This window comes from Engystomops pustulosus, chromosome 7 (genome assembly GCF_040894005.1).
Source record: "Engystomops pustulosus chromosome 7, aEngPut4.maternal, whole genome shotgun sequence".
Taxonomy (NCBI): Eukaryota; Metazoa; Chordata; class Amphibia; order Anura; family Leptodactylidae; genus Engystomops; species Engystomops pustulosus.
The window spans coordinates 167007961-167027343 of NC_092417.1; the positions used below are offsets into that span (position 1 = coordinate 167007961).

General features: G+C 43.0%; 1 protein-coding gene across 1 annotated transcript; it reads left to right on the plus strand.

Annotated features, from left to right (window-relative positions):
• Positions 1 to 3785: 3785 nt before the first annotated feature.
• On the plus strand, positions 3786 to 12914 carry LOC140070271 (vomeronasal type-2 receptor 26-like). Its single transcript, XM_072116622.1, has 6 exons — positions 3786 to 4015; positions 4663 to 4954; positions 6842 to 7630; positions 9420 to 9632; positions 10646 to 10769; positions 11995 to 12914. Exons 1-6 carry the CDS (start codon positions 3786 to 3788, stop codon positions 12912 to 12914), a joined length of 2568 nt encoding a protein of 855 aa, XP_071972723.1.
• The last annotated feature ends 6469 nt before the right edge of the window (positions 12915 to 19383 follow it).

The following is a 19383-nucleotide window of genomic DNA, read 5'->3' on the forward strand; positions in this document are numbered from 1 at the left end:
GTCTGATTTTAGAGATGTGTACATTGTAATACATGAAGTGTAGCAGTATATTGTAGGACCAATCAGACAATCTAGAGTTAAAGTAGCCGGGGGGGGGGGAGGAAGTGTCTGAAAATATAGTAAATAAATAAATTTAAAAACCCCTAAAAATTCTAATATGCCCCCTTTCCCTAAAACTGATATAAATATAAATAAACAGTTTAAAATAGTAATCATGTTTGGTATCGCCGCGTCCCAATTGCCCGATCTATCAAAATGTAATAACTGTTATTCCCGGCGTTTAACCCCCTAATGGAAATAGCTCCCAAAGTGAAAACTGCTACTTTTTCACCAATTTGCAAAATCTAAAAAATATAATAAAAAGTGATGAAAAGGTCGTACAGTCCTCAAAATGATCGCATTGAAAATGTTAGATCATCTCGCAAAAATGACATCACCCAAAGCTCTGCACACCAAAGTGTGAAAAAGTTGTTAGCGCCAGAAGACGGCAAAACGAAGAATCTTTTTTTGGTACAGGAGGTTTTAATTCTTGTACATGTATGAAAACAGTATAAAATCTAAATCTAAATCCCTATGATCATACCAACCCAAAGAATAAAGTAGACATCTCATTTTGGGCGCACAATGAAAGTGGTAAAATCCAAGCCCATAAGAAAATGGTGTAAATGAATTATTTGCCGGGCCAATCGTCAACCGCCAGGGGTGGGTGGGATGCTGGGGGGAGGGAGGGGATTGACTTGTCTGTTATAACATACTGTTAAACTGTTTGGAAATGGAACAAAAGGAAAACAAAAATTGATTAATATATGTATTGTAATTTAGTATTTTATATTTTTCTGTAAATAAAGTTAAAAAAAAAAAAGGAATTATTTCACTGCATTCGGAATTTTTTTTCCTGCTTCCCAGTACACGGCATGCAATATTAAATACCGTCGCTATGATTTGCAAAGTGTTATGCATAAAACAAGACATCACACAGATAGATTTTTGAAGGTGGGGAGTGGAAAATGGAAACGCAAAAATGAAAAAGGACCTAGGTGTTAAGGGGTTAAAGAGGGACATAACAAGTATCAGGTGTAATACAAAGCCTCCCCTGTATACACATCCTCCCTGTATACACACTCTCCCCTATATACACCCATAACACCCCCCAAAAAATATAAACCTTGTACGCACCTTTGGGTTCCAGCGCCGGCGCGCCCCTGCAGCACCTCTCCCGCCAGCAATCAAGTCTCCTGTATACAGGCGGTCCCATAGTTCAGAACACCCGACTTACAGACCACCCCTAGTTACAAACGGACCTCTGGATATTGGTAATTTACAGTACTTTAGTCCTAGGCTACAATAATCAGCTGTAACAGTTATCACAGGTGTCTGTAATGAAGCTTTAGTGTTTACACTGCTTCTTATGACAATCCAACATTTTTAAAATCCAATTGTCACAAAGACCAAAAAAATTCTGGCCGGTGTTACAATTATAATGTATATGGTTCCGACTTACATACAAATTCAACTTAAGAACAAACCTACAGACCCTATCTTGTATGTAACCCAGGGACTGCCTTTAGTGACAAAGGCCGGCGTGACTGATGATGTCAAGTGTTGTTGCCACTATTCGCTGAACTGTGTACTATTTATGCTGGTTTTAGCAACGTGCTAAGTATTTGTAAAGTAAGGAATACTGCGTGTTGGGGTGGTGGTGTAGAAATTAATCAGTCACCCCCGTGAGGGGCCTAGAAAGTCTTCCATTTTACCTTAAAACACTCACAAAGTGTTTTTTGCAGAAGGGAGGCGGAAATTAGTCAGTCCAGACAACCGCCAAGAGTACTGGGTCCAGATTTACCCCCTTAGAACTTGAGGAGAACCAGAACAAAAATGATGAGAGGGGAGAGAGATTCTTAAGGAAATCCTAGAATCCGTAAAGAAATGTAATCTTGATCTGGAGAGGATACTGTTCGGTTTGTCAGGGAATGGTTCTTGGAGAACGTAGGCAAAGAAAAATGAAAGGAAATCCTGCAGGGGCTTCACCACGTACAATTTTGTGTAAATTGTTGTTGTCTAGTGATAGGGGTGTTATTCTGAAATGGAATCGAGCATCGACAGAAATTAGCAGCAATGGGTCGAGGGTGTTCATATACCCAGACTACTCAGGGCCAACTATGAAAAAAAGAATGAGTTTTGTTGAAATAAAAAAAAGACAGAGTAGCTGAGTTAGAATATTCTCTATTTTTCCCTTCCTGCCTTAAAATTTTATACCAAGGACAATCGCTATGGAGCTAGGATAGGGAGCTCAGAGGCTGCTCCAATAGCTTCAGGTTCTGGTGTGTAACCGCAACATCTGAGGGGGGAGGGTGATCGGGGATGCTGTGCACAATAGCCGAAATAATGACAGTGACCCCACAGTTGCCAAAATAGTTCCACTACAGTAGTCAATAAAGTACCGTACCACTGCCCATATAGAAGCCAATAAAATAATAGTTTCCCCTACAACATACACTATAGTAATGGTTCCCTACAGAAGCATATAAATCTACGATACCCACATATAATCCAATACAGTAACAGTGTCCCCACTGTAGCCAATTAACTCATAGGTTCCCACAGTAATAGCCAATGTCCCCTTACAGTAGCCAATAGTCACAGTGCCCCCACAGTAGTCAATAGTCACATTGCCCTCTACAGTAACCAAGTCAAAGTGACCCACAGTAAACAAATCATGTTGCCTCCCACTTAGCCACTCACTTTAGCCAATTCACAGTGTCCCCACAATAAACCCACAGTAGCCATGTCACAGTGTGCTCACAGTAGCCATGTCACAGTGCCATCACAGTAGCCAAGTCACAGGGCCACCGCTCTTGTTACTACCTCCACCCCACCAATACAACCAGTGTCCCAATAGTTTTAGAGTTAAAAAATAAATCTGTTTATACTGATTCTTTCTCTTCTATTCCTCCTTCCACATCTGTAGGAGATTGTGGTGCAGGCGCTGTATGATAGCAAATTCACCTGTCTGGACAGCTCCATTTTCAGACTAGGTAGGACGCGGTTCAGACAGATGCGTTGTCACATGTGGCCTGCAGCATATCTCACCATTTCAGTCAACTCTATCTGCATCTGGAGAATACAGATAGAGTTTCCTGATAGAGAGGCCTGCCTGGGACCCCAATTCATGGGTCCTGTAGCAGCCGCCATGGTAGTTCTGATCTTGCTTAATCTTGCATTACTCAATGAAGGCCACTCATGAGAATACATTGGGGTGACTTAGACAATGGGGCTATTTACTAAGGATTCTGACAAACCAAGATATTTAACTTAAAAATTGTGTCGCAAGCCATGCACTTACATGCACCAGGAGGAAGATGGTGAACTGAGCGGGGAAGCGACACATTCAGGAAATCGGGCGCACGATCTAAGTGAATCGCAGCACAGTGCATGATCGTCGGACATTCCGGATCGGGTAAGTAAATGTGCCCCAATGTCTATGGTAGCAGCTCCACATCAGATTAGCTTAGTGTCCCCACTTCTATTGATTACAAATACTAATTTTTTCTCTATATAATATCAGCAATTTTCCTTCATGACTAAAATAAAATTAGAAGGAGAGAAAAATATTGTGTGTTCTATTGTGGCTGCAGGCGTTTCATACAGTAAGAATAGTCGCAGCAGTGGAAGAGGCATGATACAAAACTGTATATAAGACGACTGCTGAGACTCTCATCACCTCAACCCTCTACAGACCTTGGGATACGTCTCCTCTGTGACACAGTGAATTCAACACTACTACAATGTCCATCTTCATGAAAGCTCTTCCTGTCCTGTTATTTGTCCCAAATTTTAGCTCTGTCGTAACTGACTGGTCATCAGCTTGTAATATTCAGCTGGTCCCAGCCTATGAGGACTATGAATATGTGCAGGATGGAGACATCATCATCGGAGGGATATTCTCTGTCAATTGTGTGCTGGGTTTAATTCAACTTTCTGAAATGCCTCATATGCCTCCATTTTTATGTATGAAGTAAGTACTATTTGGATAATATTTTGTGTACAGAATAAACCGTGCACATGTCTATGATGGTATTAAGGTTCTCCGAGTAACAAAACCTCCACAGATACTATATAGGACATTGTTTTAGGGGATTTGAATGTATCTGATCTGAGCCATCCCTATAATGTGCTGTTCTTCATTCAATATTTTACATTATGAGGTTCCCTTTAGCCACCTTCAAGAGGTTGGGATATAGTCTAACATCCACATGCATGCTAGGATCCAAGGTTTCATAGAGGAACTTACTACTTGCTCACCTGGTCCATATAGGGTCTATGATCTGTAAGACTGAACCACTTGACTAGACATGTAGATGGACGGGGGTCAACCTGGGCAGCCTGAGCAGTATATCCTTCAATTTTGAAATATTTCATGTGCAATGTCTCTTCTGTATGATCAGACTGGACAAGCCAAATCATTGCTCTTGAGCTCCATCATGCCTTCACACGACCTCCAGTGGGAACCACACGTGTCGAAACCATGTCTTAACTTTTCTGTATGATACAATGACAATGAAGTTTAACCAAAAATCTCAAGGATAGAACCTACAAAAAAAAATAAGCGTAACTGAAATTATTATGGCCAATCAAGTAATGATATTCTTCTTCTGCTTTCAGACCACTGTCCCAGTTCTACCGAAATCTGCAAATTTTTCTTTTCACCATTGATCAACTTAAGAAAGACCAATTTCTATTGCCAAACCTCACCGTGGGATATCACATCTATGACTCTTGTGCTCATCCAATGAAAGCGATCAGAAGTGTCCTACAGATGTTATCAGGACCTGGAGTGACCGTCCCTAATTACTCCTGCAAAAGAAACTGGAGACTCACCGGGTTTATTGGGGACCAGAGTTCAACCACAACTCTGCCGATAGCTGAACTTTTGGCTGTGTATAAATATCCACTGGTGAGTATTGATATGTATATCCTCGTTCTATACTATTATTTCTCCATGGGGCAATGCATGATGAACCAGCCGTAGCTGTGATCAATAGGAAATCACAAAAATGAAGAGAGATGCAAAAGTTCAGGTTGAGGTTTCGGAAGCCAATTCGGAAATATTCAGCTCCACTCATCACTAGTCATAATTATATTTGAGGGCAATTGAAAATATAATTACTTTATTAATTCTAATATTAGTTCCAGTGGAATAGGAAACACAACTTCCTAATGTAACAGTTAAGCCCGTTTGGATTTCAGCGCCATTCAGCTTCTGGACCTGGGCTCTGGTATCTCATAAAAGGTTTCGTGAACAATTGGTCTTTGCTTGTTAAAGTTTTATTTTTAACTCAGCTAGCTAGTTTTTTCTGTCTTCTGTATTCTGCTATCTTTGACCCTTGGACTGATTTTCTGACTAACCTTTAGCCTATTGATTTTGTCCTGCATTGTCCATTTTTAATGGCTAAATCTTAGGTATGCCTTATAGTAAGGTAAGTCTAATAGACTGTTAACATGGTAACTATTTTCAGGCAACGCGAATGAGATTTAGAGAAAGCTCTCCTCATATGGATGGCTCATAACTAGTGCGTAGAGTGTGTACCCGTTCGTCTTGGTGAGCCTAAGACTAAATACAGTGCATTGCGTATTAAACCTCCTTGAACTTTTCTACCTTTTGCCACATTTCAGGCTTCAAACGTAAAGTTATAAAATTGTCATTTTTTTGGTGAAGAATCAACAACGAGTGAAACACTATTGAAGTGGAACCAAATTTATTGGATATTTTAAACTTTTGTAAAAAAAATAATAAACTGAAAAGTGGGGCCATAACATTATTTGGCCCCTTTACTTTCAGAGCATGAGGATCTCTGAATGACCCAATGTTGTCCTAAATGACTGATGATGATGGATATAATCCACCTGTGTGTAATTAAGTCTCCATATAATTACACCCATTTTTACATATTTTTTTTTTACAAAAGTGTAAAATATCCAATAAATTTCGTTCCACTTCACAAATGTGTCCCACTTGTTGTCAATTCTTCACCCACAAAATTACAGTTTTTGAAATGTGGCAAAAGGTAGAAAAGTTCAAGGGAGGGGGGTGGCGATTATACTTAAAGGACATCTACCACCTGATTACTGGTGGTAGACTGTCCAAATTAGTTTACTCGTTACCAGTAGGGCAGTGTTTTTTATTAGTTATATGGCTTTCCGAATTACAGAGAAAATAACTTTGCACTATTATGTAAATGATCCTGAGGCCCTCAGGCTGACGTCACCTGAGAGCCTCATGGCTCCACTGACAACTAATTATGCATGCCCTCCCCATTCACTCTTCACAGACACCCGATGACATCAACTTAATGTCCACAATTCTTGCGATTAACATTCCTTGGGGGGCCAGCGGCTTACAGTGTGGGTACACAAAGAACGGTGTCCTTGCGCATGCTAGAGATTTGTCTACAGCCAGCTGACGTCTCCGGCTGTGTGTGAAGAGTGGACGGGGGTGGGGAATTGTGCATAATTAGTTGTCGGCGGAGCCATGAAGCACTCAGGTGACGTCAGCCTGAGAGCCTCCGACTCATTTACATATTCTTACAAAGTTATTTTCTCTGTTATTTGGAAGCTTTATAATTAATAAAAAAGCATTGCTCTACTGGTAACGAGAAAGCTAATAAGGACATTCTCCACTTCTCCACCAGTAATCAGGTGATAGATGTCCCTTGAACCTCTATTGCACGTTTATGTAAAATATGGACTTTATCCCTAGTTTACTTTGATATTGATATGAATTTTGGGAAAATCAATATACGGTATATATATATACGTATAATGTTGACCTTCTCCCTCATAGATCAGTTATGGAACCATAATCTCATCTTCAAGTAGCCCAAGTTTTATAACTATAATTCAGGATTATGGCGAGGTATTGGCTGGTTTATCTGAACTTGTGAAATACTTTGGATGGACTTGGGTTGGAATTATAACATCTAGTGATGAGAACGGAGAGAGAGAATCAAGCCTGTTATCACATTTTCTGAGACTTCATGAGATCTGTGTGGGGTTCCTTATACGTAATACTTTTATAACATGTGAGAGTAAACACACAGATCATCAAAGAAATCTTGAGATTGTTCAAAAACAGTCAGTCCAGGTGGTTATCCTGTGTGGATCTTATCATGACTTCATATTTGAGTCATCCATAGTGAAGTGGCTCCAGGGTGTGACTATGATTTTGACTCCTTCTTGGGCCCCACACATCGTCCTCATAGAGAAGTATCCGGAGATCTTCAATGGCAGCTTGTCACTTGAGCCTAGATCATTGGTCACCACTGAATTCAAGCATTTCATAGATGGATTTTACCCTTTAGGACGCCCTAGAGATGTATTGCTTCAGAATTTGTGGATGACAACGTTTCACTGCTTTTCAGGGGACAGGGAAAAAGATGAACACTTTGAGATGATTTATACAATTTCTCTACATAACTGCACCGGACTGGAGCATAAGACGGGAACATGGAGTGATGATCATGAGATGTTTGATCCGGTCTATAATGCCGTATGGTTAATGGCCAAAGTCCTAAATACCACAAGCTCATCCATAAATGACTGGTATGGGAATGAAGGATCTTATCGAAACCAGGTGAACTATAGAACTTCTACATTGTCATCTAAGACATAGTAATCACAGCAGTGCAATATCTTACCCATAGTCCTCCAGAGGAACATAGTTATCAGATTAGGACCAGATTAGGACCAGATTAGACTGGAAAGGAATATTTACGGTATCTCCCAAAACCACAAAAGAAAATGTGTGTAAAAAAACCCTTTACAAGGTCTGGAAGGCCAAAAACAAAATCTATTTGGAACCTAAAGAGAATAGTGCCACCTCATACAGTGCTCTCCTGTGCCCTGCTCCTTTAAAGGGTACCTGTCATGAGTGTCCCTTACCCCCTCCATACACACAGTAATTTTTGTCTGTGTTTATACATTATTCACTCATGTCTTTATACATGCGATAAATGCCACCATTCTTACAAAAAATAGACTTTTACTGAAGCCCTCTGTCACTAAAGATCTCACTAAGGAGCGAGCTACCTCGCCTCCTAACTGACACTGCTAACCTCAGGAATGAGGGGGTTGAGAGAGGCTGTGTGTGACTCACTGAAGAGAATTCCTGGGAGTAGGGGGAATGAGGGGGTTGAGAGATAAGGCGGCTGTGTGTGACTCACTGAAGAGAATTCATGAGAGTAGGGGGAATGAAGGGGTTAAGAGAGATAGTGGCCGTGCATGACTCACTGAAGAGAATTCCTGGGAGTAGGGGGAATGAGGGAGTTGAGAGAGATGGCGGCTGTGTGTGACTCACTGAAGAGAATTCCTGGGAGTAGGGGGAATGAGGGAGTTGAGAGAGACGGTGGCTGTGTATGACTCACTGAAGAGAATTAATGAGAGTAGGGGGAATGGGGGGTTGAGAGATACGGCGGCTGTGTGTGACTCACCGAAGAGAATTCATGAGAGTATGGGGAATGAGGGGGTTGAGAGATACAGCTGCTGTGTGTGACTCACTGAAGAGAATTCATTAGAGTAGGGGGAATGAGGGGGTTAAGAGAGATGGTGGCCGTGCGTGACTCACTGAAGAGAATTCCTGGGAGTAGGGGGAATGAGGGAGTTGAGAGAGACGGCGGCTGTGTGTGACTCACTCAAGAGAATTCCTGGGAGTTGGGGGAATGAGGGGGTTGAGAGAGACGGTGGCTGTGTGTGCCTCGCTGAAGAGAATTCATGGGAGTAGGGGGAATGAGGAGGTTGAGAGAGATGGTGGCCGTGTGTGACTCACTGAAAAGAATACCTGGTAGTAGAGGGAATAAGGGGTTGAGAGAGAAGCTGGCTGTGTGTGCCTCGCTGAAGTGAAATCAGCTCCCTAATCATCCCTCTCTCAGGAATTCTCTTTACACAGCCTGAACTCCCTCCTTCTTAAGGAGGACCGGGTTGTCAATGTCCGCATCAGTTAGGAGGACAGGTAGCTTGATTGTATGCTAGAGCATGTGTCCATGAAGAATGGTGGTTTTAATCCCTCAGATAGAGGTACCAGTGAAACATGTTCAATAAAATCTGTTGGGGGGGATTGGTTTGTATTTTATTTTCCTCACATCCAATACATGTGGCAAAGTCTATTAAAAGTTTAGATATTAATTTATTGGATATAAAATTTAAGGAGCTAAAGCTTATTATTTTTGGAAAGGAGCTCATTTGCTGAGAATTGCCTGATGTATAGCATTGACACATATGAGTATCAAAAAACGTTTTATTCTCATATCACACATATATACATATATTATTACAAAAGTAGCAATAAGGATGGACACATCTGTATGTAGGGTATACAATGTATATGCACGTACAATTAATGTCCCAAATATATTTTTTACTCCTAGCTAAGCCGGAATTTGATGCGTGTGGTCTTCCAGGGACACAGTGTCAATAACAAGGCTGGAGAGCTGATAACCAAATATTCCCTCTACAACAATATAATAGTCAACCAAACGTGGAATAAGATTCCCGTCGATGTCTTCTTGCCTTACGATTCAGCTCATTACAAAACCCTTATTAATATCAGTTCAATAACATGGAAAACCATCAATAATGAGGTGAGTGGACCATTATAGTCATGGGAACCAAATGTGGATCTACAACTGTTGTCAAAAACACAGTATAAAGGCTCCTGAGAATGGTAGTGTCAGGCTTCTGGGGTAGTGGACCCACTGGACCACCACGGACGATAACATAAGCTGACACCTGGGAGCATAGTCTAAGTGGCACCCAGTTTTCACCAGAGCCCACTGCAAAGTGAGTTGGACTTGCTGCAGCGTGGTACCATCAGGTTGCGGCCAGGGCGAGGTGCAGAATCGTGAGGCAGAACCATGGTCAGGGAAAGGCAGGAGGTCGAGACAGGCAGCACAGGATCAACGTCAAAGGCAAAGCATGAGGTCAGGGCAGGCAGCAAAGGAGTGTAGTCAGGGACAGAACCGGGGTTACAACGAGAATTCACAAAACTAGCACTAAGCTTTTCCTGAGGCACGAGGCACAAAGTTCCGGCAGGGGACACAGTAAAGGGCCTGGATTTAAACCGGAAGAGAAGATGGCCCTTTAAATTTCAGAATGCCGGCGCATGCGTACCCTGGAAGGTATGGACGCACACGCCGGAGCGAGGAGATCGCCGGTGGAACATGGGAAGGTAAGCGAGATGTCCGCGGGGGTCCTGGGGCACAGTGAGGGGAACAGGTGCGTCTGGGACCCGGGACATGGGTTGCAGGAGCACCCGTGACAGGTAGGAGAGAAAAATTGGGCATCTATTAGGGGTACGGGGTAACAAACAGCCATGGCTGCCAAGGTCATTATTCTGTCTGGGCAGTTACATTATTACCAACATTTATTCTGTAGTGGTTAATAAAAAATGAGAGCATAGATGGAATATAATAAAGTTTCTACAGCTGCTGAACAGAATTGTCTCCATGGTTACAGACTACAGACAAATCCTTTGTAGTCTGATCCAGCAATCATGTTTCATCTTCTACAGGTATAAAAATTACTGGTTTTGATATCTGATACCATGTAGGCTACCAGAATTTATATAAAAATGAACAATATCTTTCTCTGTTAGATTCCAGAATCTCATTGCACAAAAAGTTGTTTGCCGGGAAGTAGAAAAGTTCCGGGCATTACTATCTCCCCATGTTGTTATGGCTGCCTACCATGTTCGGAAGGAGAAATATCAAATAGATCTGGTCAGTATTACTAATTCCATATTATAATAACTCTTATTGTCGATGTAAGCCACAGGGCCCCAGTAAATGGTGTGTATGACAGCCCCTACCTACCATGTGCCGTGGTGATTGAAATTGCATGAGATTGTACCATACAGGTTCCTTTCACGGAGGCAGAAACCCCATTCACAGTTATTTATAATCTTTAGGAAGGTTTTTGTCACACAGTGTCACGGTTCGTAGGGACGGACCGTCAGAGAGTCTCTGTGGGAAGAGTCAGTGGATTCCCTGGACCACCGCCGGGGAATGATGGTACTAGCCGCAACCTGGGCCGGAGTCTAAGCGGCCCCTGGTCTTCACCAGAACCCGCTGCAAAGCGGGATTGTCTTGCCTCAGCGGGGAGCCACCCGGTCGCTCCCCGAGTGCGACTAGGCCCACGGTGGCAGACAAGGTAGGAAAGAAGGCAACAGGAATCACAGGATGGCACAGGAACCACAGGAATGGATCACCGGAGATGGACACAAGAACAGACGGCAGGATGGTAGGACCTTGGCAGGATGGCAGGACCTCAGCTGGACCACAGGAGTACAGGACCACCACAGGACCACCACAGGAACGCGGGAACGCCACAGGAACACGGGAACGCCACGAGAACTCCGGAACGCCACGAGAACTCGGAGGAACACTGGAGTACAGACACACAGAGGAAACACAGGAGGGCTTTTTCTTCAGGGAATGACTTGAAGATCCGGCAGAGAGTGAAGGGAGGTGTCGGATTATAAGGGGAGTGCGCAGCGTAGTCCAGAAGCTGACGTGTGGCCTACTCGGGCCCGACCCAGAGCCAGGACCCCGGAGAGGTGAGTACGGCCCTTGGGGCATAGGCGCCACATCGCGGAGCACGGGTGTACCCGCGATCCGTGACATGGATCGCGGGGGCATCCGTGACACACAGCTCAGCATCCGTGACTTTATACTTATGGTATATGCTCATATTTACAAAATGGGATGTGATAGATAATCACAATGCAGCTTCCGCTACCAATAATGATTTTGTCTCTGACTTGTCATGTGTGATACTGTGTTGAGGCATCATGATATTGATCACAAACTTATTTTTTTGGGGCCATTCTAATTTAATTTTCATAATCTGGGAAAATCGCATGATATGACTCCGGTCATGGTCCCATCATAGTTAAAGTATTAGTATTTGGAATGTTTTTCATGATTATATTCTCTTTCTTTCTAGACAGTGAAAATTGTATGAAATGTCCCGATCACCAATGGCCCAATGACAATAAAACTGAGTGTAAATCAAAACAGGTGGATTTTTTGTCTTACACAGAAGATGAGATATCAGTCATTGTGATTGCTGGATCCATATTATTTGTTATTGTGACTGGTTTTATATTGGGAATATTTGTATTATATCGGAAGACTCCAATCATCAAGGCAAATAACCGGAACCTGAGCTATGTCCTCCTGACCTCCATCATGCTGAGCTTCCTCTGTGTCTTCTTGTTCCTTGGTCGTCCAGTGGATGGAACCTGCATGTTACGTCAGATCTCTACTGGAATACTACTATCTATATCCATATCCTCATTGTTGGGCAAGACCCTAATGGTTTACATTGCGTTTAAAGCCACCAAGCCGGGAAGTGTGTGGAGAACATGGACTGGGGTAAAGGTCCCTAATTACGTGCTCCTAACCTGCTCTACCGTCCAGGTTGTCATCTGTATGTGTTGGGTGACTCTCTCTCCTCCCTTCCAGGAGGTGGACACACAAACTTATAATGATAAGGTCATAGTTCAGTGTAACGAAGGGTCAGATCTTTGGTTCTCCTCAGTCCTGGGTTATATGGGGATTCTGGCCACCGTTAGTTTTATTTTGGCTTTCTTAGCCCGAAAATTACCAGACACTTTCAATGAGGCCAAGTACATCACCTTCAGCATGCTGGTGTTCTGCAGTGTCTGGATAGCCATGATCCCGGCTTATCTCAGCACCAGAGGGAAATATATGGTGGCCGTGGAGATATTCGCCATCCTGACCTCTAACGCTGGACTGCTGGGATGTATATTTCTTCCTAAATGTTATGTTATTGTGTTGAAGCCAGAACTTAATACAAGAAAACACATACTAGAAACTAAAAATACCATGTCCCATCATTGATACTAAAATATCTGTGCACCACAAGCAAATCCATGATGGCCAAGTTGATTTTTGGACCCTTACATCCTCAAATGTATGACTTTGAGATATCATTTTTTGTACACATGAAAAAAATATAGTTGAAAGAGATCTGCCTAAAAAAGCAAAGGAATCCATTACAAGAAAGAAAAGTCATATAGTAAATCTTTTAGACCTAGATAATAGGCTGAACTAGTGGGTGCTATGCTCATCAGTAACTCACTTACGGTTATCCAGAACCGGCACATGAATGAAAATCTGCTTGAAAGGGGTGTTATGCCGGCTCTGGGAACAGCCAAAAGACACAGAAAGTGGGTCCTGACCCTAAAGCCCCTGCCATCCCTACCCATTCTAGGTGATGGGTAGACAACTAGTCAACGTTCCCTTTCTGCACCAAATTGCAAACACAGAGAAAAAGACAAACAGAGAAGGATAGTGTCAGAACTTGCAAAATGTTCTGAATGGGATCAGATTTCGTACCTCTGTGCTTGAAAACTACACCTCGGGCTGCCTTCATTGACAGCTCCCTTTCAGCATCTTTCCTGAGCGAAAACTGGGTGTGAGTTTGAGCTTGATTTATGTGCAGCTGTGAGTGATGGACGGCTGGGGGTGGTGTCCATTACTCGCTTTATATTCTGCCAAGTCCCTTCAGTGGGTGCTGGTAATTCAGTCTTCTCTTTGCTTTCTAGTGCTATTGCTTTGTTTGCTGGGTTATTGACTTCAGCTACATGTTACCCAACACTATTTATACAATTTTGTACCTTTGTCACCATCTTAGTTTTGACCTAATTCTATCTGAGTTCCCTTATCCGTCTGTTTCTGCTGTTTGTCCATTACCATTTATCTCCCGGTGTTACCCAGCTTTACCTGTCTCAGACTTGTTTGTAAACATTGGTCTATCTCTGATTTCCTATTACCTGTCCATTCCACTATCCCATGGCTACCAGACGAAGTAAGTTCATCCCCAAGAGCGGGTTTGCCCTTGCTGGGGCATTTTACCTGCTGTAGGCAAGGCCATAGCCCACAGGGATGTTGCAGTCTAATAGCTTGTGCCACTTCTGGTTGCTGAAAGGATTCATTATAGGTAGTAGCCAAATATGAGTCAAAATCAAAAGGACAAAGCAGTACAAAATCACCAGGCAAAACAAATAATCAAGAATACAAGCAAAGGGTTAAGGTAAACCAACATACAGAATGACAGGATAACACATCAAGCTTGCAAAGCATAAATACTATAGCACAGACAGAATACTGATTCTGAAGACCTTATATGTAAATCCATAGTCCCTGTCTGGAAGGTGAATGGATCAGAACTCTGACATCAGTCAGGAAGGCAATGGGAGTGGAGAGAGATTCTGTCAATAATGGTGGGCTAATTGGTAGTGAACTGGAGCACAGTTATTAGGGGACTGGTGGGTGTGGTAAGATTCAATAAAGGTAGTTAGCAAGCGTAAACCACTAGCAAGGCCAGAACTCCAAGCCACCTTGGACCACAACTGGAGCTGTTGGGTTAGACACCAGTAATACAGGAGGATATAAAAAATACAGAATTTCCTAGGTAGCTGTAGTATGATAGACACGGGATTAAATGTTTTCACTCATGCTATATGGACCACACTGAGGATCAAATTTCCCAGGCGGAATCTTGAGGCACAGATTCTTAATAGATAAACTAAACCCACTCCTTCATAACATAACAGAGAAAATAGCTGGTGAGGATACCCGTACTGCCTTCACAGTGACATTAGCAGCATTTTATTTGGTAATTAATTTTTTAACCCCTTCCCGACATGCACAGTCATACCCACGCCATACTATTAATAAAATATTATGGTGTTAGCTCACGAGTGGAGCCAGCATAATACAGAGCGGGTGTCGGCTGCATATCAAATCTGACACCCTGCACTACCAACCGTGACTGGAGATTGCTCTGATCGTGGATGTTATGACCTTAGTATGACGGTGGCGTGTAAGAAGAATCTGTCAACTTTCTCCCCCCTGTGCCACTTACCGATCCGGGGGTCCGATCCTTCTATGGCAGCCCCGCTGCTCTACAACACTTAAGTTCCACCTCCGGGCAGGACCCAACTGCAATGCATCCAGCATGCTTAGAGAGCTACATAACACACTGCAATATGTTTGTATTTCAGCTTGAACAAGTGATCAGAGGATTGCCTGTTCAAACCAACCTGTAAAAAATCAAACTGTAAATTAAAACTTTTTTTAAAAATAAAAATAAATAAATAAAATGTGAAAGTCCCCTAATCACCAACATAACATATACAGGCAGTCCCCGGGTTACATACAAGATAAGGTCCATAAGTTTGTACTTAAGTTGAATCTGTATGTAAGTAGAAACTGTATATTTTATAATTGTAGATCCAGACAAAAAAAAATTTTGCCCCAGTGACAATTAGATTTTCAAAATTTTTTGCTGTAATTGGACCAAGGATTATCAATAAAACTTCATTACAGACACCTTACAGATGAATATTGCAGTCTGGGACTAAAGTAAAGCATTCAGAGAGCTTCACTACAGGTCACAGTGGGCAGAGAGGTCCGTCTGTAACTATGGGTCGTCTGTAAGTAGGGGACTGCCTGTACATATCTAATAAAGTACAAAAAAACCCCTAAGATCACCAAAAAAACACATATTTTGTATTGCCGTGTCCATAACAAACTGTTCAATAAATCCGAAACATTATTGGACCTGCTCCCTTAACGCTACATTTAAAAAATGGAAATATTTGTAAATTTTTCGTCAAATCCCTTCACAAAAATGTTCTAAAAAGTGATCAAGAAAAGTTATATGCGCCAAAATGGTACCGCTAAAAAGAACAACTTGTCATGCAAAAAATAAGCCCTCAACCAGCTATGTAAACTGAAAAATACGCACATTATGCCTCTGAAAACATGGCAATTCTAAAGAATATGATATTTTCTTTATTTTAGCTTTTATTAAGTGAAATTGGCCAAATATAAAGAAAACTGAATAAATGAGATATCAACAGTAATCGTAGATAATGTATTATTTTTATGGTACAGTGAATTGCCCCCGAAATTTTTTTTATCCATTGTTAATATGTAAATTCTTTAAAAAATACAGGCAGTCCCCGGGTTATATACTAGATAGGTTCCATACGTTTGTTCTTAAGTTGAATTTGTATGTAAGTTGGAACTGTATATTTTATAATTGTAGCCCCAGCCCAAATTTTTTTTGGTCTCTGTGACAATTGGATTATAAAAATGTTGGGTTGTCATAAGAACCAAAATTAACAATTAAGCTTATTTGCAGGCACCTTTCATAACTCCTATAGCTGATTATTATAGCCTAGGGCTAAACTACAGTGAATTTACCGACATCCATAGGTCCTTTTGTAACTAGGGTTCGTCTGTAAGTCGAGTGTTCTTAAGTAGAGGACCGTCTGTACTTTCATTTCGCCAAAAAAATTACAATTTCAAAATTGCACCTCCATCTTGTTTTAACCTCTGCGAAATACTTTAAGGGTTATGTAACTTAATAAAATTTGTTTGACATACATTGAGGGTGTAGTTTCTATAATTTATGAGGTTTTAAGGCATCTCAAAGTGACTTGAAAGCTGAGCAGGTCCCTCAAAAGAACGTTAAAGCATTTTAATTAAAAATCACACCTAGGTTCTAAGCCTCGTAACATCCTATAAAGATGAGAGAATGCATAAAAGAACAAAAAGCAAACATTCACTAAAATGTCAAATATGTTGGTGGAATCAGCCACGGGAGCAGGAGGAGGAACTTGCTGGAAGAAGCGGTTCCAGATGACTGGCTTCAGGAGAGAGACATGGAAGGATTTCAGGATGCGCATGGTGGGAGGAAGGTGCAGCTTATAGTCCACAGGATTGATGTTCTCCAGCATCTCGAAAGGACCCAGGAAACGTGGCCCAAGTTTGTAGCTGGGGATCTTCAACCGAACGTACTTGGAGGACAGCCACACCTTGACACCTGGAGAGAAGATTAGAGGAGACCTGTGTCTTTAGTCGGCCTGGGTCTTGGTTCAGATAGACTAGAGATCTTGGACCAACTCTTCCATGGCAGGAACATCAGAAGGGACTGTATGAGGAAGAGGTGGAAGTGGGTGTTGTCCATAGACAATAAAGAAAGGAGAAAAGCCAGCAGATTCTGAGTCCAAGGAATTGTAGGAAAACTTAGCCTATGGCAGAAGAGAGGACCAGTCATTCTGTTGGGCACAGACAAAATGGCGGATAGCAGTCCAGGGTCTGATTAACACTCTCCACTTGTCCATTAGACTGTGGATGGTATGCAGAGAAAAAGTCCATTTTCACTTGAAGTTGGCTGCACAGAGAATACCAGAACAGAGAAACAAACTGGAGCCCTCGGTCTGACGCAATATGTAGGGAGTCCATGAAGCCAGAAGATGTGAATGAAGAAAAGGCTGGTGAGTCCTGGAGCTGATGGCTGAACTGGCAGGAGAACAAAGTGGGACATCTTGGAAAACGAGTCGGTAACCACCCAGATGACTCGAGGAAGATGGAAGATCTGTGATAAAGTCCATAGCCACGTGTGCCACAGCAGCTGGGTGTTGGTAGCGGCAGGAGAAGACCAGCTGATTTTAGACAAGATGGCTTTTTTCGGGCACAGGAAGTGCAGGAGCCCGTGAAATCCCATACATACTTGACCAGATCTGGCCACCAGTAGAAACAGGAAATGAGGGCAACAGAGCGTTGCACCCCAGGGTGCCCAGCCACACAAGAGCAATGTCCCCTAGTCAGTATCCTCTTCCGAAGAGAAGGTTGGACATAGGTGTTGCCAGGAGGAAGCTGCCACTGGAGCGGCAACAATCAGTCGTTCAGTAGGGAATGACTTGCTGAGTAGCCGGTTCTTCCCTAATAACATCAGAGGCATGAGAGAGGGCATCAGCCTTGACATTCCTCCCTGCAGGACAGAAGTGGATAAAGAAACTGAAACGGGAAAAGAAGAGTGACCAGCAAGCTTGTCGTGGATTGAGGCGTTGAACAGTCTGGAGATAAAGAAGGTTCTTGTGATCTGTATGTATGCAGACTGGATAGTGAGCTGCCTCCAGAAGATAGCGCCACTCTTCCAAAGCAAGTTTTTTGGCCAGTAATTCTTGGTCTCCTTTTGAGTAATTTCTCTCTGCAACGGAGAAAGTCTTAGAAAAGAACCGAAAGGTGAGACTTCAGCCTTTCAGCCCTTTCTGGGTGAGCACCGCTCCAGCTCCCGCTGAGGAGGCGTCAACTTCCAGCTGGAATCGCTTCTCCGTATCAGGCTGTATGATATTGGCAAAGGCAGACTTCAGTTTAGAGAAAGCTAATCCAGCCGCCGAAGGCCTGAGTTTACTATTGGCGTTCTTCTTGGTCAGCTCCACAATGGGAGATACGAGGGAGAAGTGTAATTAGCGAAGCCCAGGAATCTCTGAATAGCACTAAGTCCCACTGTGCGAGGCCACTGAAGTACTGCAGACAACTCGGCAGAGATAATGTATCCCAGGAACAGAAGTCTGTTCTGATGGAATTGGCACTTCTGGAGCTTGGCATTTAGGCAATTGGCCCATAGGCGTCTGAGAACTTGCCGTATGTGAAAATGTCGTTGACGAACTCCTGAAATACAACTGGTGCATTACAGAGTCCAAAAGGGATGATGAGAAACTTGAAGCCATGACTTTGTCTGTGGTGGCGGTCAAAGCGAAGTACAGAGTCGTAGAGCAGAATTATAGTCAGGGACAGGCAGCACGGGATCTTAGTCAGTGGTGAAGCAGAAGGTCATGGTTGGCAGCAGAGAAGCGTAATCAGGAACAGAACCGGGGTAACAACGGGAAATCAGTCTAAGCGCACGGAACAAAGTTTTCTCAATGGCATGAAAGCACAAACATCTGGCAGGGTATGAGGGAAGAGGTTGGCTATTTATAAATTGCAAGATGGCCAGCGTGCACTGGAGCGAGGAGAATGTTACTGTAGCGGAGAGGTAAGTGAACCTGCTGCTGGCGTGAGGGGGCATTGCAGGACCACTTGTGACAGTACCCCACCCCCCCAACCCTTCGGCCTCCACCTCTTTTTGGTCTGAAGAAACCTCTGCAGAAGTGCACGGTCCAGGATGTTGTCCTCAGTCTCCCAAGACCTCTCCTCTGGACTGAACCCCCTTTCAGACGACAAGAAAGAACTGCTTCCCTCTGACTGACTTCATATTCAGGACCTCTTTTACCTCATAGACATCGGTGGCATCACCTTCAGGAGTAGGGTGAGGTACCTGTCAGGAGAAGCGGTTCAGGACAGAGACATGGAAGGAGTTCAGGATGCAAATAGTGGGAGGAAGGCGCAGCTTATAGGCCACAGGACTGATGCACCTCAGCACCTTGAAAGGACCCAGGAAACATGGCTCAAGTACGTGGCTGGGAATCTTCAGCCAGACAAATCTGGAGGAGAGCCACACTTTATCACC

Coding starts and splice junctions, on each gene's coding strand:
- LOC140070271 (XM_072116622.1), top strand. CDS start 3,786: ATGTCCATCTTCATGAAAGCTCTTCCTGTCCTGTTATTTGTCCCAAAT. Junction 4,955..6,841: donor CTGTGTATAAATATCCACTG/GTGAGTATTGAT, acceptor TCTCCCTCATAG/ATCAGTTATGGAACCATAAT. Junction 10,770..11,994: donor AGAAATATCAAATAGATCTG/GTCAGTATTACT, acceptor CTTTCTTTCTAG/ACAGTGAAAATTGTATGAAA.